The sequence below is a fragment of the Helobdella robusta genome (assembly GCF_000326865.2).
Source record: "Helobdella robusta unplaced genomic scaffold HELROscaffold_27, whole genome shotgun sequence".
Classification (NCBI taxonomy): domain Eukaryota; kingdom Metazoa; phylum Annelida; class Clitellata; order Rhynchobdellida; family Glossiphoniidae; genus Helobdella; species Helobdella robusta.
Genome location: NW_008704392.1, coordinates 1,848,310 through 1,869,386, shown reverse-complemented (window position 1 = coordinate 1,869,386; position 21,077 = coordinate 1,848,310). Strand labels below are relative to the sequence as shown.

At 34.0% G+C, this 21,077-nt stretch overlaps 5 protein-coding genes across 5 annotated transcripts in view; 3 read left to right on the top strand and 2 right to left on the bottom strand.

Annotated features, from left to right (window-relative positions):
* Positions 1-127: 127 nt before the first annotated feature.
* HELRODRAFT_173735 (hypothetical protein) lies at positions 128-693 on the top strand (the record flags this gene model as incomplete). The annotated part of the gene is made up of 2 exons (XM_009020340.1): positions 128-191; positions 425-693. 2 exons carry the CDS (start codon positions 128-130, stop codon positions 691-693), a joined length of 333 nt encoding a protein of 110 aa, XP_009018588.1.
* Positions 694-1,275: 582 nt separating this feature from the next.
* On the bottom strand, positions 1,276-2,787 carry HELRODRAFT_173734 (hypothetical protein; the record flags this gene model as incomplete). Its single annotated transcript, XM_009020339.1, has 4 exons — positions 1,276-1,310; positions 1,434-1,686; positions 1,895-2,154; positions 2,697-2,787. The coding sequence occupies 4 exons, from the start codon at positions 2,785-2,787 to the stop codon at positions 1,276-1,278; spliced, it is 639 nt and encodes a 212-aa protein (XP_009018587.1).
* A 1,702-nt stretch (positions 2,788-4,489) lies between these two features.
* Positions 4,490-10,397, top strand: HELRODRAFT_80616 (hypothetical protein; the record flags this gene model as incomplete). The annotated part of the gene is made up of 5 exons (XM_009020338.1): positions 4,490-4,753; positions 8,519-8,709; positions 9,378-9,556; positions 9,730-9,917; positions 10,140-10,397. 5 exons carry the CDS (start codon positions 4,490-4,492, stop codon positions 10,395-10,397), a joined length of 1,080 nt encoding a protein of 359 aa, XP_009018586.1.
* Positions 10,398-10,786: 389 nt separating this feature from the next.
* On the top strand, positions 10,787-15,731 carry HELRODRAFT_192039 (hypothetical protein). The gene is made up of 6 exons (XM_009020337.1): positions 10,787-12,585; positions 12,622-12,709; positions 12,818-13,129; positions 13,493-13,570; positions 13,612-13,661; positions 13,958-15,731. Exons 1-4 carry the CDS (start codon positions 11,179-11,181, stop codon positions 13,546-13,548), a joined length of 1,863 nt encoding a protein of 620 aa, XP_009018585.1. The 5' UTR covers positions 10,787-11,178; the 3' UTR covers positions 13,549-13,570; positions 13,612-13,661; positions 13,958-15,731.
* Positions 15,732-19,185: 3,454 nt separating this feature from the next.
* Positions 19,186-21,077, bottom strand: part of HELRODRAFT_112317 (hypothetical protein) — a gene marked incomplete at its 3' end in the record, with an annotated part of 7,641 nt that continues 5,749 nt past the window's right edge. The window contains exons 12-16 of the mRNA XM_009020336.1: positions 20,940-21,023; positions 20,746-20,797; positions 20,242-20,373; positions 19,831-19,960; positions 19,186-19,688 (exon numbers count right to left, since the gene is read on the bottom strand). Of these exons, the coding sequence (XP_009018584.1) occupies positions 19,186-19,688; positions 19,831-19,960; positions 20,242-20,373; positions 20,746-20,797; positions 20,940-21,023 (901 nt within the window). The remainder of the gene's footprint in view (positions 19,689-19,830; positions 19,961-20,241; positions 20,374-20,745; positions 20,798-20,939; positions 21,024-21,077) is intronic.

The following is a 21,077-nucleotide window of genomic DNA, read 5'->3' as shown; positions in this document are numbered from 1 at the left end:
TCTTGATAGCGATGCTTTTAAATTAGGCGAGACAATGGTAGTGATGGTATTCAGAACCTTATATAAACATGAGTTTCAAATGGAAAACGAAAATAAGTTGAAAAACTGTAGGAGCCCAAAACAAGCAATGCATTCTATTTACCTGATATTCGTTATTACCGTCGTCCTTAGCTCCTATACATTTGTTACAGGTTAGCTTACATTTTATTATACTATTTTCAAGAGGTCGAGTGAAGTTTGAAACAATGTGTAACTTTTAAATCTTTTTTTTATAATTTTCTAAACTTATAAAAATGTTAAACTTATTAACTTATATGTTTTTGCACCACACAACTTCGACATAATCAACGGTTATTATTTTTGCAATTACACTTCACAGAAACAAAATAAGAAACTCTCAAAATTCTATAAAAACTGATTACAGGCATTAACGCAAAAATTGACTTGGACGAAGTAGTGGCAAACAGACCAGGCAAACCATCAGCGAGATTTTACAACCTGGCCGCAAACGCCGACGACTCGTACAACGGCAACGATGAAGGCTTCCAACAGCAGATAAGACACATCAGAAACTGGCTGAAGTACGGAGGATTGGGAAAGAAAGCGAGCACTGAGCCGCTGCTGATGACCAGGTTTGCAGGCCTTGGCAAGAGATCCACTTATCACAGAGACGAAGATATATTTGAATATTGACTTGCACGTAAGAACATTCAAGACATTATTTATTTTATCCCAACTCAAATATTATTATGACGCGATATAATATTCATTTACTTTTGGATTTTTCTTTCACGTTGAAAACTATTTAAACCAACAGAAGCGAGATGATTTTTATTAATCAGACATCTACCGATAAATAAATTTGCATTACGGCATTCGTAAACCTTGAAACGTGAATAAAATAACTAATAAATAAATGAAAATAAAAAAGTCATTGTATAATAATAAGTTGCCTAAACACCTTGTTACTTTATTAGCACTACAAAACAATTTAGCATTCCATATATTTACAACTTGGACATTGTTAATAAACTTTAAGCAGAGTTAATAATGATAAATTTATCAAACAAGAGACATTGAACAAATCTCAACTTGATGTTAAGTAGAAAGAGAACTCCACGAATAACTTATTGAAAAACTGAAAAAATTGGAGGACAGTATCATAAAAGAGAAACAAACGCTTGTCAACTAGGAGCAACAAACACTCACATCATCACAAACGTGTATAAAACAATTACACAATTCATATTTGACACGTAGCAGCACAATCTTTTTTCAAGCTGGTAGAGCAAATTTCTTTCCCTTCCAAACTGAAAAAATAAATTAAAATTATTAACTTCACATGGAATAATTAATCTAATCCAAATCGAATTAGACCAATCATGAAATCTAAATGAAATAAAACTTATTAAATGCCTAAACAGGAAAAAAACCTTTAGTTATGTAGAGATAGAAGAAATCACAATATAGAATAGTCTGGACACAGCCGGCAACAACAGCAATGACATCAAAGAAGTTCTCCATATAGTGGCGATAGATCCAGTTGAAAATGTAGAAAGCTCTGTACATGCCCAGTGAAAACAAATAATGACTTGTGATCGTCTCTGCCTCTCCTGTTTTACTGATCATAAAGAGCTGGGGCAGGATGGCAACTGATTCCAAGTAAATTGAGAATGTCCACAAGATCTTAAGGAGAAAAAAGGATATGATAATGGATGATTATTTAATAAAAACATTTCTCATATTCAGTCTTCAAAAAAGGAAAATATGCATTAAAAATATTACAATTTTTAGAAATTAAATTGCAAAACCAAGAAAATACGAAAACTAAATGCAAAACCATCATATTGTTATAAAATTTACACACATTTAAAAACACTCCTTAAACACAAACCTCCAGGACAGCAAAGACATGATGGAATACCAGAGCAAAAATGGCCGAGAAAAGGAGAAGAAATTCAATGCGAAATGTATCATTCGAATGGTTGTAGGTGGCCTTGAACTTGAAAAATATCAAATAGAGTGTGGCATAGGAGGATACAATGAACAAGACCTTCATGGTTGAGTTATATACCGACACAAATGATGTAAACAGATCTAGATATCTGGTCGTGTACACCAAGGCAAACAGGATCTGAGATTTTGCTGATATACCTTTTAAATTGAAAAATAAATTACCATTATAATTATCATTATATTATATTAGAATTAAATTTATATTTATTATATTGTTAAAATTTAGCAATGAATCAATTGTTTTATTGAAACCATTATCAAATCATCAAACTAACTGTCGATCATAAATAATAAAATAATTCATTAAGCTTAAGAATCAGAAGTTAAGTTTTTTAATAAATTTTGTACTATCTGATCATAATAATAATCATAATAATGGGTTCTTACTAATGCTAATCCTATACAACACACCTATCTCTATACAATATATATACACATTACACAGGGTAATTACTTGATTTATTTTTTATTCATCCATTATTCATTATCATTATGTTATTCATTATTATAATTTTTCATATTTATACTCATAGCCATCACTTAGCAAAAAACAACCAGATTATTACAATTAAATTAAAAAGGAACCGAAATTTTTCAAGTTTTAGTTTTGTGAAGTAGGAAAAATTATTTTATAAAAAAAAATTGAAAAATTTACAAAAAAATAAATAGAATGGCAAGACCTGCACATGATCTGGTCTTCCAAATCTTCATGAGCAAAATGATGATGGCCAGAACGTGCGATAAATCGCCAAACAATCGAAAAATGTTCATCTTGAAAACTTTCACAAAACCAAAACTATTTCTGACAAGTACACCGCTATCACAGAGTAGACGGAAGTGACTTGTTTATTGTGAATATTTAAAAGGTAATGGAAGTTATCAGTGCAACTTTTTTTCATTGCCCATTTACTTAAGTCTGAGTAGAATACAAAATATGAACATATCAATTCATCAAATTTATACAAAGTGGTGACGGATCTAGACTTTTGTTCGCGTAATCGCTTGACATTTATTATTAAGTTGCAACAATTTGCTGTCTGAATTGATAGTCGGTCCCACCCACCGCTTGAAGGCTGTAGCACCAGGACTAGGCTGTTGCTCGAGAACATCATCACATCATCACCATATCACCTCCCAACAAATAAGTGAACAAAAAATCAAAAACAGCCTCCAAACTAAATACCAAAACACCATTCAATAGTACATCCTTGTTCAAATGACCAGAAATCACTCGCTAGGGAGTTAAACAATTTCAGATCAGCTCAGTCAGAGAAGCAATATCAAATAACAACTACACACCTTCAGTTTCACTCAATGAAAAGTATAATAACTATACACAAACTCATATTATTATCAATCCAATAGAACATACACTACTGCAACAATCTTAGCATAAAAATCAACTGATTTTTGGCAACAAGCATAACAGCAACGAATCTGGGCAACGCTGACGGGTGGGATGAGGGTAAAACAATTAAAAACTTTGAAATTTGACGGTGGCCAAAAATTTGACCAAATGTTCGCTAGTGTTACCGAAATTAGGCTAATGAATTTTTTTGCTTAATACACCAATTTTTAGTCCATTTTGTACATTTTAGAAGTTGAATTTTATTGACTTTTATATCAAACACTGCTCTCAACGAAGGAGGCCATGGCCACTGCCGCTGCCACTGTCAGCAGCGAACAATCGTCGTCCAGTCGGCACAGGTAGCCAATCGCGACGTAAATCATGGCATAATCTTAATAATAATTTAAAGCAGACGTTTCGTCGTTTAGTAGCACCTGGCCGATATTTTGTTTTCTTTCGTTCATGAGTGTTGTAATTTTTTGTGAAAGCCCAAATTAGGTTCTAATTAATTTATAAAATGGATGAATTGATTTTATTACGTTTTTAAACTATTTTTTAGCGTATTGCTTTTGAATTGTTACGTCTATGCATTTGCAATGACTTTAAAAAACATTGGAATTTAATTAAAAAACTTAATAGTGAGTTCTGTTGAGAATTTTTAGTTCTCTGTTGTAATTATTAATTAATTAATTATTAATAATTCTGATTGACAAAAAAAACTGTTTCGTTGTTTATTTGCCTGACGGAAAGTGGAGAGCATGAGTAACTGCGATTCATCGGATGATGTATATGATAAAAGTGATCAGGAAGCAGATTACATAGTAGACAACCTTCCCCAGGTCCTCCTTCAATATGTCAACATTTCCAGGAACTCCAGTTTAACTCAGTCAGCAGGAGAGTACCAGCAGGCCAGTCTGGAGTCCAACTCTTCGTCGATCATCAATGAAAAGTATTACGCAACTGAAAAGTAATTGCTTCTGATTTTTAAAGATTGTTGTGTTTTTGCAGATTAAATTTTGAGACTTAATGTTGATTTTTAATTTAATGATGATAAGCAAAATTTTTCAAATATAAGCATGTAAAATAACTTGTCAAAAATTTTCAAAACTTTTCATTTCATTATGAATGAAAAAAAGAGTTGTTGCCTTCAACATTATTATTATTATTATTTTTATTTACAGAGCTGGAAAGAAACTCAGTTCAACATCGTCTTCATCGAAACACAGCATTAGAGAACCATCACTGAACATAGCCTACCCTGCCAAGACACAAAACTATGAACTAAAAATACTTAGACAGCCAGAAGATCAGCATAGAGCTCGATACTTAACAGAAGGCAGTCGAGGAACTGTCAAGGACAAAACTGGCCAGAGTCATCCTACTGTCAGAGTTAGTTTTTCATTATTTTTTAAATTTAGTTAATTTTTTAAAAATGAACATAGATTTAATTGTGCCACTCTAAATCTAAATGCTTAGCAATGTTAGACTATTTTTGAAAAAATTTTTTTAAATAGTTGGTTGGCTGATTAGTTTGTTGGCTAATTAGTTGGTTTTTTCAGTGGTCAATTGATGGTTTTGAGTTGATGGTATATATTTTTTCCATTATATTTGCATTTTTTGATTTGAAAGCATTTGAAAGCGTTTGATTTAAAAATGGTTTTGAAAGCATATTCCTCACTTTTCTTTCACAATTACTTACTCTTCTTGCTAACTCATTACTAGTGATGAAATATTATATTTGTTGCAAATAAGGAATCCAATGTTAATGGATTGTGATAATCCATTGAAATTTAATCTAATTGTAATGTCATAATATTTAGAAACATTGTATGTATATATATATATATATAATGAGTGAGTTATATTAATTTTCTGCTTCAATTATCCTTGAAGGCTCATTTAATTTTAAGTAATATTTATTTGCTTGTTCATTCAAATTTTTGTTCATTCAATTCATTCATCTTTTTTCATTTCAGCTTTAAATTTCATTCAGTCATTCATTCATTTGTTCATTCATTCATTCATTTGTATCATTTACTCATTATTAATTAATTAATTAATTCATTCATTCATTCATTCATCCATTTTTTGTTCTTCTATCTCTTTTATTTTCTTTCTCTTTTATCTGTGAGTTCTTTCATTCATTCATTAATTAGTATGTCTAGCTATTTATGTTTGTGTGTGTGTGTTTTGCTGTTTTGGATTTTTTTTTTGACTGGTTGCAGTGAAAATGTAAGCAACATTGTAATTATTAATCAAGCAATTAAAACTATTTAACTTATGTACATACATACATACGCACGCACTCACACACACATACGTACATACATACATACATATATACATACATACATACATACACACACACACACACACACACACATACATACATACATACGGCGCGGAGGCGGACCAATTTGGTCATCATGGTTTGGTTTACCGTTTAGGTGGAGGCCGTCAACTTCGTCATTCAGCTTTGAATGATTACATTTGCCGGCTTTTTTCTAAAGCTTCTATTCCTGTTTTGAAGGAACCATCTGGCATTTCAGTGCAAGATGGCAAGCGACCAGACGGTTGTACTCTTACTCCCTGGAGAGCTGGTAAATGTTTGGCTTGGGATGTTACGGTTCCTGGTATCTTGGCCGAGCGCTACGTTCACCTTACCAGCAAAGAATGTGGTTTGGCTGCAATCAGGGCATCGGACGAAAAAATCAAAAAATATGAACACGCCCTGCCTTCCTTAGACTTTTTGCCAATATGTATCGAGGTCCTTGGACCCATGGACCCCAATACTTCAAAATTTATTAAAACATTGTGTAAAATGATTGGTGTCCGGTCAGGTGGCAACAGAGAGTTCTTTTTTGCAATAAACCACATCTCGTGTTTGTTGCAGCGATTTCTGCGTGTTTGTGTGTCGGAAAATATTAATTTAAACGCCAACGTGTGAGACTAAGGATACATTAAAGTGTTAACCCTTTTAATCAGATGTTTGACTGTTTGGTGTCATTCATCACGATTTGGTTTTAACATACATACATAAATACATACATGCAATTAAAATTATTTGATTGGTCCATACATTTTGATTGAGCATTTGATATCTTACACATGCATGCAGGTTATTGGCTTTTTCTTTTTTTTTATTCTAACTTCTTTCTTTCTCTCTCTATTTTTTCTATTCTTTCTCTTTCTGTCTGTCTTTTGTCTCTTTCTTTCATTTATTTATTTATTTATTCATTTCTTATTCATTCATTAATTCATTAATTAATTTATTCATTCATTCATTCATTTGTTTGTTCATTCATAAGTTACGTTATGCAACTTTATCATAATTTATTTTTTTTATGTGTATACTTTACAAATATGTAGCTTGGATGATGTGCTGTGACTTCATTATATATAGGGCACAATTAAATTTTTGAAATTCTAAGGGAAATAAATTTATAAATGTACACATTGATTGGTTACTTCATTCATATTTTAATAATACGCTGCATTTTTACACCTATCATCCATCAATCCATTCATAAGCTCACATTCATTCAATTGGTCATTCATTCGTTCGTTCGTTCGTTCGTTCGTTCATTCATTCATTCATTCATTCATATATATATATATATATATATATATATATATATATATATATATATATATATATATATTTGTCTGTGTGTATGTGTATGTGTGTGTGTGTGTGTGTGTGTGTGTGTGTGTGTGTGTGTGTGTGTGTGTGTGTGTGTGTGTGTGTGTGTGTGTGTGTGTGTGTGTGTAAGCTTTCAGGCACTGACTGACCATTGATGACACATTCCAGTAGTAGAAGCAGTTAGGCTTATGCTAACACACCCCTTCTAAATATAATTTCTTTCTCCCACTCTCTCTCTCTTTCTCTCACTCACTCTCTCTCTCTCTTTCTTTCTTTCTCTTTTTCACGTTTTTTCTTCTTATTTTTCTATTAGCTGCAACACACTTTTGCTTTTAAATACACTAAGCACACAGATATGCAACCACGTACACACACATGTACACACACATGCACACATTCATACTCACATGATAATTGATAAGTTGTTAATATTCAATCAATTTATACTGACACATAATCTTGCATTTAGAACAACATTATGAATAGTGTGTGTTTGTGCGTGTGTGTATGTATGTATGTAGTTTGTGTGTTTGAATTTGGATGTATGTACAGGTGTATATATGTATGTATGCGCGTATTTGTATGTATATATATATATATATATATATATATATATATATATATATATATGTGTGTGTGTGTGTGTGTGTGTGTGTGTGTGTGTGTGTGTGTGTGCATGTATGTATGTATATGTATTTATTTGCAAATTAGTGTACAATTCATAGAGCCAACTGGCAATTGTCTGTTACAGTTTATTACAAGCTCTCTGCTTTCTAAATGTTGTACTGCTTTTAGTTGAATTTGACAATTCATTTGTTATTTTTGATATTATTATGATAGTTATAATGATAATAAGGATGATGTTTATTTTTTTTAATGTTTTTGTAGATGTTATTTTCAAAAATTATTGAGGTTAATAGTAACCAATAAACAACACACACACTACACACACATACACACACACACACACACACACACGCACGCACACGCATATATTTATTCCATACTCACCCATACATAATGCATACAAAAGCATATTTAAATCAAATTCAATTTAAAATTTTGAAATGTCTAAGATGATTAATTTGATATTACTGAACTAAATAGGCCAAAAATAGGAAGACAGAAATTCAACCTTACTATCTCTCCATCTTTCTCTCTTCATCTCTCTCTCTCTCTTTCTCTCTCTCTCTCTCTCTCTCTCTCTCTTTTATATACAAACACACATATACATACATATGCTTACCGGTACACATATGTTTGTAGTCACATAGGAAATAAAATAATTGATCCATATATTTTAACTTTTTAATGGTTTTTATATAGAGTTTTACTAACTTTTACAGTTATTGGATAAGGCAATAACATGAAATCATAATGTGTATAAAGAGTTCGCTACTTTCAACCTTAACTCTAACAATAATATAATATATCCATCTAATATATCCATCTAATATATCCATCTAATATATCCATCTAATATATCCATCCCAACCAACGCCACCAAACAGCTGATAGGCTACGACAGACCGTGCACACTGCAAGTGTACGTCGGTACAGACACCGGCAAGTTGAAACCGCATGGATTCTACCAAGCCTGTAAAGTGACTCACAAAAATTCATCTGCCTGCCTTGAACGTGACATAGACGGTACCACCGTCATTGAGCTGCCATTGGATCCTAAGTCTGATATGACAGCTGTGTATGTTTTCTTGGCTCTTCGCTCTAGTTTTCTAGTCCATGCATGCATGCATGTCGTGTATGCGTGTGTGTGTGTGTGTGTGTGTGTGTGTGTGTGTGTGTGTTTATTGTATGTTTTTATCATGCTTATCATCATCATCGTCGTCTTCCACATTCGATGATTCGTCGTCGTCGTCTTCATTCATTTCTGTCATCATTGTTATCACCATCATCAACATCGTCATTATCACATCACCGTCTTCATCATCACTTCACCATCATCAACATCCTCATCATCACCATCATCAACATCGTCATTATCACATCACCGTCTTCATCATCACTTCACCATCATCAACATCCTCATCATCACCATCATCAACATCGTCATTATCACATCACCGTCTTCATCATCACTTCACCATCATCAACATCCTCATCATCACCATCATCAACATCGTCATTATCACATCACCATCTTCATCATCACTTCACCATCTTCAACATCGTCATCATCACCATCATCAACATCGTCATCATCACTTCACCATTATCAACATCGTCATCATCACCATCATCAACATCGTCATCATCACATCACCATCATCAACATCGTCATCATCAACATCATCAACATCTTCATCATCACCATCTTCAACATCGTCATCTTCATCATCGCATCGCTAACAGGGTAGACTGTGTGGGCATATTGAAGTTGAGGAATGCAGATGTGGAGCAGAGAGTGGGCATTGCCAAATCAAAGAAGAAGAGCACAGTGGCCAGGCTGGTCTTCAGGGTCACGATATCTGATGAGGAGGTCGGGTCAACGTATCACACACTACAAGTTGCTTCTAATCCTATCGTCTGCAGTTAGTCATTCAATAAATTGTTTAATGGTTTGATGGTTTGATTGGTTCCCTGGTTTACATGCACTAAACACATACACACACACACACACACACACACACACACACACACACACACACACACACACACTCACACAGCTCAGCCATCACATAAACAAACATACATACACAATCAGCTCAGCCAACGGGCATTCCAGAAATTTCCAAAAAATCCCTGACACAATGCAGCGTGAAGGGCGGAGAAGAGATGTTCATAATTGGGAAGAACTTCTTGAAAGGTACCACGGTCGTGTTTGAGGAGGTTTCAGGAGATGTGGTTCTATGGTCGAAAGAGGCTGACATAGATCAGGACTACTTTCAAGCTGTTCGTTTTTTCTTTGTTCACATGTTCATGTGTTCACACGTTCAGTCGTCTGTTTGTCAGTCTAGTTTTTAGAGATTAAGATATTTGACTTTTCATCTTTATTACTTATGTTTCGTTCATTTTCTTCACAGTCACGTGCATGCACATCCACATACAAACATACAGATGCACGTGCGCACGCACTCACTCATAAACACTTAACACCATCGATAACCACAACAGACGCATCTGGTTTGCAATGTGCCATCCTATAGAGATTTGAAGATACAAACAGCCATCGACGTTCAAATAATCGTTCATTCAGGGGGTAGGATGAGTGAACCGGTCTCGTTCACATATCTTCCCTGTTTGTTCTTCTCTGTTCATTCGTTTCTTCGTTCATTTGTTTATTCTTCATCATCGTTTTACCATATTTTAGTGTTTATTCGTTTTTTGTTTGCTTGTTCAATGTGTATGTATCGGTTTGTTGTTTGCTTTTAAGTTTTTAATTTTGTGTGTGTGTGATTGTCCCTCTGTTGATGCATTTGTGATTTCGCATATTGACACAGTGTGTCGCCCAGAAGATTGCCGCATCTATTCAGATGACCGACACGTATCGTCTGGCACTTTGAGGTCGCCGTCAGGTGCGTCAGATATTTTTTTGTCTGTATGTGTGTATGCATGTGATTGTTTGTGTTTATGTGTACTCGTATGTGTATAATTTCGTTCGTTTGTTCGTTTTAATTTTTCACTTCATTCTGCCGGTTCCAGTTTGTTTGTAATTTGCACAATGTTGCTGTTGTTAGATGACTAGAAAAATTCTTAAGTCAGTTAATCAATTGTTCAGGAGGGATTTTCAGCTAGTTGATTTATTTTGAATGTCACGTTAGAACTGACGGGTGGGGCCTTGAAGAGATCGTACGCCCTAACGACATCAGATGCATATGCCGAGGATTCCTGCGATGGTCTTCCCATCATCAAGAACGAGTCGAATCTTCACAGTCCCGATGACGGCAGCGTCCAGGGCGGCAGTGGCAGCTGCAGTAACAACGCTGCTGCTGCCAACAGCAACAACATACTACCTCTCAATTCCTCTCATGCGTTCAACAGCAGCTCCCTGGTGCTGCTAGCAAATGACATATCACAGCAGTCACCTTCCATACTGGACGGCATACTTCCTTCGGGTTTCAGTCAGAAAGACCTCATTGAAATTGTTCCATCTGATTCCGATTTTAGCAATTCGGCGACGGCCAGCATCGTAAATCAGTATTTAGAACCATCCATGTATGAGTCGAGTGAGGTGTCAACGACTTCAAATATACAGCAGTCTCCAACTGAAATTGATGTTAGAATTGGAGAACCACAGACCAAGAGAAAAGCTCACGAACTGCACCAAACAGATGACAGCAACGACGCAAAACAACTTCATTTGATCGTCGACTTGATGCACGGAGAGAACAACAGCAGTAACAACAACATGAACACGAACGACGCATCACCCAGCGCCATAATCTGGTCGCAGCCGTTCACGAATGCATGCGTGCTAACGACAAACCATCAGATCCAGTCGAACGATCCCATCATGAACTTCAATCAGTTACATCAGTTTCAATCAGCAGATGCTCTTCAGCAGGGTGAAAGCCTCCTAATGAATATCACCAACGCCAACCAACTGAACAACATCGAGTCAACCAATAGCTACCTCCAACAGCAGTCAGGCCCTATGGAAACCTGTCCATCGGATCTGAACATATCGGATCTTAGTTCCAGTGATATAACCCAATGCATCCTCACAGAGCAACTCTTTTCTACCCTCAGCGGCCCTGAGATTGAGACCTGTGTGGTGAACGATCTGACTCATCTGCAGAGAAATAACACTCCACAGTCGATGATGACCATGGGAAGTGGTCTGCCTCAAGATGTCAAAATGGACAACGTCACCTTTTCATGCCTCTCTGGTAGCAGTCAGGATTATAACATTCTAGATGAACACCACAACATACTGGCCGACCACGATATCAGTGGCATCTTAAACGATCAGCTGAGCGCAAGCGGTGCTGCTACGAAAGATAACACAATAACATGCAATCTACAGCAGAGTCTGTCCGAACTGAAAGATTTAACAATGCAGGTTGGAGTCTCCTCAACCTCGCACAATGCCCAACAGCTGAACAGTCAACAGTTTGAGTTGAGTTCGCAAGCACTGCAGCACACCAGCCATCAGCAGAATGCCATGATGACTGATTCAGTTGCTGGCGAGAACGTCTCACAGATCATAACAGCCGTCTTTCCAACGTCGAGTGAGGCATTCATTTTTCAGAAGTTATCATCTGAAAATTGTCAGAACATTAGGAGTGCCCCATCAGCTTTGCAGCGCATAGACGATTCGCAGCAACTCATCCTCGAAAGCAGTCTTCTGATGTCCCACGCCACTCAATCGTTACCTCAGTCGGCTGATCAAATTAGGATTGGCACAACATTTGACAGCAGCGAGCCAACAATGTTGTTGATGAACCAGCAACAACTCAACAACCACCTCGTTCCTGGTGCGACGGTTGTACTCAACAACAACAACTACACAATCATCGACAGCAATGCTAGCAATGCAAACATCATGCTGAATCAAGGATCGTGCAGTTTCAACGTCTTCACCGAGCCAATCCTAATACAACAGTCACAAGCCAATGAAGTCAATAACATCTTCCAGCAAACACCAGCCAATGAAGTTAATAACATCTTTCAACAAACACAAGCGAGTGATGTTGGCAACATGTTCCAACAACCAAGTGCTGAGAACCAATCTTTATTCCAAGGTTAATTGGCTTCAGGAATTTACATTAGTGTTGAATAAATGATAACAACTAATTTTTGTATATATAAACTCTTATACTTTTATACTCTTATCTTTTAAAATCTCCAAGATCCAGTGCACATGTTACAACATTCTACAAACAGTGAACATTCGCCTGCCATTTCGGCACCAAACATGTTGTCATCACATCAGCAGCAGCAACAGCAGCAACAACAATTACAGCAACAACAACAACAGTTACAACAACAGCAACAACAATTACATCAACAACAACAGCAGCAGCAGCAAAGTCTGATGAACCACACAGATCAGAAAACCATCCTCTATCAATTACTGACTGATAGTTTTGGTAGCCCAAGCGGTGATGACAACGACATGCTAAGTAGTAATACATCCCTACCTGCTCTAAGCGCTGACGATGGTGAGTAGGACACTGTTTACACATGTTCTGATTCATTGATATTTTTTTTGATAGCGCTTTTGAGATCCTTTTAATTAGCGCTTTATTAAATTTTTCATTAAAAATAATAATAATAATTGTACCACTTATCCTCAGTGCTTCTTACAACAACAATTTGAAATAGTTCTTCAGCTGTTATCGTTTTTCCAACATGCGTTAGAATAATAATTTTAAAATTATAACAAGAATCTTTGAGTGAATACTTGATTGAATTCACACATTTATCTGTACACCTTTTTCTAATCATAAATTTATATTATTATAAATATAATTATAAACGCATTATTATTATAATAAATAATAATAAAAAAAATCGCTTCACAGTGAATAGAGTTTTGAATATGACGTCATCTTCCTCCTCCGGCCATGAGGCCCACTGACGAAGTTGTAGTACCTGCCTGACTGACCACAATCACCGTCGTCATCATTAATTAGTCCATCAACTGACCATGTACATGTTGCTACACTACGGTGGACATGCATTGTTCATTATGTATTCATGCGTAATTATTATTAATATTGTTATTATTATTATTATTATTATTATTATTATTGTTGTTGTTGTGTTGTTGTTGTTGTTGTTGTTTACATTATAATCTACATTATAAACGTTGTAAGCACCTAAACTAATTCATTAATATTAATTTCATCGGTATTGATGCTACAATTATTTTGATTATGATTATTACTAATAATGTTATTATTATTACTATTATTATTATTATTATAAATTAATATTATTATTATAACATTATAATTATTATATCATAGTTAATTTATTATGACCAGGTTGAAAGAAATATGGACAAGAATACTACTTACAATTCTTCAAATAGTTTTTAATAAAAGACTGTCTCATTACAATGTTTATAAGTGTATATATATATATATATATATATATATATATATATATATATATATATAGATATATATAGATATATATATATATGTATATATAACGTTTATATCGATATATCATTCATCTGATATAATGTATCCTCTGCATATAAATATCAAATTGATTGATTGATTGGCTTATAATTGATTCATTTACAGATTGATTGAGTAAACGAATGAATAAATGAATGAATGATTAATTGGATGAATGTATGAATGAATGAATATCGATTATTTGAATGAATGATTAATTGAATGAATGAGCGAATGATTGATTCTCTAGATAGATAGAAAAGTATAGTTGTGTATAAAGTTAACTGCACCAAAAACATGTGACATCACGTGCACTTCACATAGAAATTAATTATTATGGACCGCTAATTTTTTAAAAATATTTTCTTTTGTAAGGTTGACAATTATTTTTTTATTGTATCACGTGTTATATCATCTTAAAAGTCTTCAAATAATAATAATAACTATTATTATAATTGTTATTGCTTTTATTATTATCATTATTCAGTGTTTTTTAATCAGTTTGGTTTTATTCGTTGATTTTTGGTTATTAAAATTATTCCAAAAAAATTATGTTTATATAACATAATTTTTAAAGACTATCATTGTTCGTTCGACAAGGGTATACTTTGAGATACATGTAGATATAGATCAGGGGTGGGCAATTTTTTTGCTGTGAGGGCCGCATTGAGAACTACTTTACCTTTGAAGGGCCGCATATGTACTTAAATAGCGAATGTTTTCGACCCGGGAGAGGGGTTAGAATTTTTTTTTATGATTTTTGGTTCCATTTTTGGTCATAATGTCTGGCTGACGACCTTTCTTAGTTTGCCCACCCTTGATATAGATGAATGAATAAACGAACGAATGAATGAATGAAGGCATGAATGAATGAATGCATATGAATGAATGAAGGCATGAATAAATGAATGCATGAATAAATACTTTTTTGCTGGCATCTGTTACTAACTAGAATTTTGAGTTTGATAATCATAAAAAATTACACTGTAAATTACAATGAAATTATTTTTGGCGCGTTGATATTTAAATTAATTTTCTTCGTGTACTTTTCTGATTTACCCAAATTTTTCCATAGCGATTTCACTTTTGGATGTAAAGTCTTCACATGTGTTGTATTTAAATGTAACAAATATTATTAATCTGATGATCTTTTACTACTACTACTGCTACTACTATTACTACTACTATTGCTACTACTACTATTGCTACTACTACTACTGCTACTGCTTCTGCTGCTACTATTGCTGCTGCTGCTACTACGACTACTTTCATTGCTACTTACTACTGCTCAGACAGTTTCTCTGTTACTTTCTTTCATGATGATCATTTACATTTTAATTTTTGTAAATTAAAAACTTCGGAAGAGTTTAATCTGCATTAAAATGGATTTTTGTATAATGTTATTAAATGAATTAATAACAATATCAATGAAAGGCAATATATATTTATCGTGTTATTATTTCAATTTTTAGTAATCCCACATTTTATATATAGTAATACTTTCAGTATTTATAATTATTATATTATTATTTTATTATTAATCATAATTATTATTGTTATATTGATAAGTAATAAACTTATGCTCACTTTGATCTAGCCAATATCGTAAACATAGTCAATATATTATCATTATAACTGCTGTTGTCTGTAAATGAAAAATTGTTATTATCGATATGATACGACATTTTATTTGCCTCCAAACGAATATCTATCAGTAATCTACCACTAACCCTTTCGAGAAGATTTCAAATACCTGTGATTGAACATTTGTCAAGTAGATTTTACTTTTTATAGTTTATTATGTGTCGTCGATTGCACGTGTGTTCGTGTGGTATGTAGTGTGTGTATGTGTAGTGTGTGTATGTGTAGTGTGTGTATAAGTAGTGTGTGTATGTATAGTGTGTGCGTGTGGGTTTGTGTGTGTGTGTGGTGTGTTAGATTTAGGCGGAGACTTTGAAGCAAATAATTTTTGTGTGTATATGCACTGCATTAAAACATTGAAACCTGTTCAACCCTGATTTTATTACTTATTTATTTAGCATGTATCGTTGTATAATGTTTGTACGTGTGTATGTATGTTCGTAAACAGTTGAAGTTTTTTTTTTTTTTTCTGAAAAATTATTATTTTGTTTCGTTCTTGAGAAATAAAATCTTAAAATAGTGTTCTCAGTGGTCTACGATGTTTTAAACAGAAATTCTATGTTATTAAGAGGAAATTAATTGGAAATAGTTAAATAATTATCTCATCATATCACGCGCTTCGCACGCACTCACACACACACACACACACACTCACACACACACACACATATATACTCTATTTGTGAAAATAATTACTAAACATTAGTAATTTATTTAACTTTTATGATCCATTCAAGATGTATAATTAAACATCTTGGCGTTCAGATCATTAAGTCATTAAGATTGTTCAAAAAGGTACATTACAGAACCATTCATCTAAATGTTATTTTTCATTTTTCTGCTCACGTATTCTATTTTAGTAGTTGGACTTTCTTGTCACAAAGGCTGTTGTACTATTCACACCACACGACGGATAAACCGTATTCAAAAAATGGCAACGTTCGAGATGTAACGTAAAATATTTTGATGTTCAGCTGTTTTTGAAGAGAGAGTCTACCAGTGACAGGTCTGTTGCCTTTTGTTTCGCAGGAGTTTTATTGAAACTTTGACAATGACTTCACCTTTCACCTCAAAAACTATTTTGAAAGTTTAGTAAATTTATTTTATTGCTTTCACAAAACTTAATGGCTACTCACATTTCTAATAATTTACACGTATAATATGTACCAGGAACTCAAGAAGTGTTTTCAAACAATATTACAGATATATCAATGTAACAGATACAATATAAAAACAGATAAATATCGAATAAATAGATACAAATAAATAAGTAGATGAACAAGCAATTTTTAATTATTTAATTTATTCATCAACCTAATCACAATCAGATCTGCAGTAGTGTAGTTCAACCAGGCACGCCACGCAACAACATCAATACACGTATATGATAACAATGTGTGTATATACATACATGTATGTATGTATGTGTGTGTATGTTTGTGTTTGTGTGTGTGTTTGTGTGTGTGTGCGTGAGAGAGAGAGAGAGCGATTGAAGAAAGACAGAAATGAATCAACCTTAAACATGATAGAAAGCACACACACACACACAAACACGCGCATCATAGATAGACACGAATTATACATGCATCACGGGCATCAATTTATCTAAGTTGTTTAGTTTTTATATCAAGATAGAATTCATCACGAAAAAAAATAATATCCAGTAAAAATTAAAAAAACAAATTTGTTTTACAAAATAATATTGACACTTATAACTGACAATTATAAATATTTATAATACATCAATGAATGAATGAACGAATGAATGAATAAATGAAAATGAACGAACGAACGAACGAATGAATGAATGAATGAACGAATGATATAAGAGAAACCCAACAACACAAAGCATTGCTGAATACCTATTGTCTACATACGCAGACAATAAAAAAATACACGAAATAATATAAAAATACATGCTTTGATACTTCAACAACACTAAAATATGATTTTTCAAAAGCTGTTGTCACTCGACAACTCCAACCAAAACATTCGCATCTGCAGAATTCATTCATCCGCTCCATGCCAGTCTGGAATTTAAAACTAAAATTGTCCTATGACGTAACACACTTCACTATGGAGCAAAATCGGAAATGACGTCACACATTCATTAGAAATTTTTCAACAGAGAATGGTCAGATGGCAGATTAATATTGATTGCTTGCTCGTGTGTTAATACATGATTTGCAAAATCGCCGCAAATTTAACCTAAAGTTCAAGCGCTATGGTTCAATTCGCGTGTTAAAATTCCACGAGCCTACACCAGATACAACCGTAGATATATAAAATCTATGGATACATCGCATAATTCTTACTAAATGTAAGTAACTATATATGAGAAATGCGCTAAAATTAAGTACTGCGTTTGATAATGAAAGTTAATTATTAATATAATAACTATTTATAACGTTTTAGCGATAATTGAATATAAATTAATAACTAGATAATATATAATTGTGTTTGAGTCACACAAATAGGTACGTCAATAATATTGAAAATGACATAACTGAGCGCTACATAATGTACGACTTATTGCATTAATACACTCATTAATACACATATTTAATCGTTTTATAGCTATTGATTACACACACTCACACACGCCACACACACACACACACACACACACACCACACACACACCACACACACACACACCAAACACACACACACCAAACACACCAAACACACACACACACACAATTATTGACTCCTCTGTTGATAAATCAAGAGTCGTGCACAACACATTACTGTACAATACAAATTACAAAACAATACAATACAATACAAATTACAATACAATATAATACCATACAAAACACTACAATACAAAAAACACATACACAAACACTAACATATATACACACACGTGTGTATATGTTAGTGTTAGTGTTTATTGTATTGTAATGTTTTGTATTGCATTGTGTTGTATTGTATTGTAATTCGTATTGTAATTTTTCTTGTGATAAATTAAATATAAATTTCACGATATATACATATATCTTCTTAAAAATTTATAACTAATAAAGCGAACTCATTGATTTCTATTACGTAATGTATCTTTGAAATGTTATGATATCATGATATCATATCATAAAAACCACATAAGATACCAAATAAATTACAACCATACAATAAAAAAAAGTGTTACCAATCGTGTTAATATTTTTATTTATTTTATTAAACAAATTTATTTCTAGTTAATATTCTCGATAAATTCACGTTTTTGAAGTAGTAGTTGAGTATTTCAAACAATTTTTTTTTCACATTTACTGTTTACTTAATTACTAACTAAAAACGGTAAATCGAAAAATACATATACACCAAATATACATATTTGGTTTAAGTATTTTATTTATACTTACATAGTAATTATTAAACTTTATTGTCACTATGTAATATGTTTTTCGAATCAATAATGTGTTTGCCTTGGCTGATGTTGCTATTCTAGCTGTTCGTTTGTTGTTGTTGTTGTTGTTGATGTTGTTGATGTTGTTGTTGTTGTTGTGGTTGTGGTTGTTGTTGTGGTTGTTGGTCCGTGTGTCTTTGTTGATCTGTTTGCTTGTGTTGTTGTTGTGGATGATGCTCTTGATTTCGTTGATGTTTGTCGTGATCTGGAAGTTGCTGCAGCGGCGATTGCGGCTGCCGTTGGGGCTGAGGTTGTTGCTGCTGCTGATGATGTGGTTGTTGTGGTTGATGCATGTTCTGCTGCGATTTTTCTCTATCTTGATATGAATGTTTATCTTGTTGCACAGCTTTCTGTTGTAAATGTTGTTCTTTTTGTTGTGGCTGTTGTGGCTGTTGTGGCTGCTGTGGTTGATGTGGTGGTTGTTGTTGATCTTGTTTGTATTGTTTCTCCTGAACATCCGTCAAATTTATCCTCTCCAGTTCCTTCCAGTACCGATAATTCTCTTTGATGCATTTGCGCATTTCTGGTAAACTGCAGAAATCTGTATATGCGTGATCGTTAACTAAATATTTAATAAAATTTATTTTAAATGTTTAAAAATTTGATGTTTATTCAACTGAACGTTTAAATTTTTTTTAATGTTCATAAAACATCAAACACCACAAAAAAGTCATTGAACTAACTGGTCCAGGTTTCATACATATCGTTGATGAAGAGGTCTATGAAGCTTGTCTGGGACTTGGGCACGTTGCACGACTTGCTGTCGAACACAGGCATAACGACAGGCAGACCGCGGTTCTTCTCCTCGTCCGTCTATCAAAACACAATTAATTGGTTTAATTAGCTAATCAAACGAACAAACTTGAGCAGTCAACCAACCGATCGACCAACTAACCAGCCAGACAACCGACTGACCAACCGACTGACCAACCGACTGACAACTAACTAGCCAGACAACCGACTGACCAGCCAGACAACCGACTGACCAACCGACTTACCAACCAACCAGCCAGACAACCGACTGACCAACCGACTGACCAACCGACTGACCAACTAACCAGCCAGACAACCGACTGACCAACCGACTGACCAACCTGTTCGCAATACTCCTTGGCGATCCTGACCGCCCACTCCTTGCAGAGGTTGAGAGGTCGTGCTGGGTTGGATACATCAGCGCATTTGATCAGCATCCTCTTCACAAGCACCCTGTTCTCCACTGTTGATAACTTCATCAGCGCTTCTGATTGGCTCTTCATGTGATGGATGGACAGATGGATGGATGGTTGGATCGATCGATAAAACAATATTTGATTGATTGAATTTTTTGAACGAATGAATGAAAACTGGATGATAAATAAATGAATGAAATACAAATAAAATGTCTGAATGAATAATTGAACGAATAAATGAATGAATGAACGAACGAACGAACGAACGAACGAACGAACGAATGAATGAATGAATGAATAAATGAATGAATGAATGAATGAATGAATAAATGAATGAATGAATAAATGAATGAATGAATGAATGAATGAATGAATAAATGAATGAATGAATGAATGAATGGATGAATGAATGAATGAATAATATCCAACCGCAGCGTCTTTGCAATCGTGAAGTGAAGTTTGATTGATGACGCTAACAAATCTGTTGAAAGGCATTTTAAAAATTTATTTAATTCTTTGACAATCATCGTCAGCATCATCATCAGCACCATCATCACCATCATCGTCAGCATCATCATCAGCACCATCATCACCATCATCTTCAACATCATCATCATCACGACCTGTTGAGGTGTTCGAAGTGTTTGGTCATCTCAGTGGCGAGTACCATGTCAATGACTTGCTGCCTCAACTGCTTGAAATTATCCCTGCGGTAATGATAATGATGATGATGACGATCAATTTATGGCGATGATGATGAT

Bases quoted from the DNA above. Each gene is read 5' to 3' on its own strand.
- HELRODRAFT_192039 (XM_009020337.1), top strand. From the start codon at position 11,179: ATGTATGAGTCGAGTGAGGTGTCAACGACTTCAAATATACAGCAGTCT. The intron at 12,586-12,621 runs GTCAATAACATC...CCAGCCAATGAA, and splicing joins AACAGTCACAAGCCAATGAA to GTTAATAACATCTTTCAACA. The intron at 12,710-12,817 runs GTTAATTGGCTT...AAAATCTCCAAG, and splicing joins GAACCAATCTTTATTCCAAG to ATCCAGTGCACATGTTACAA.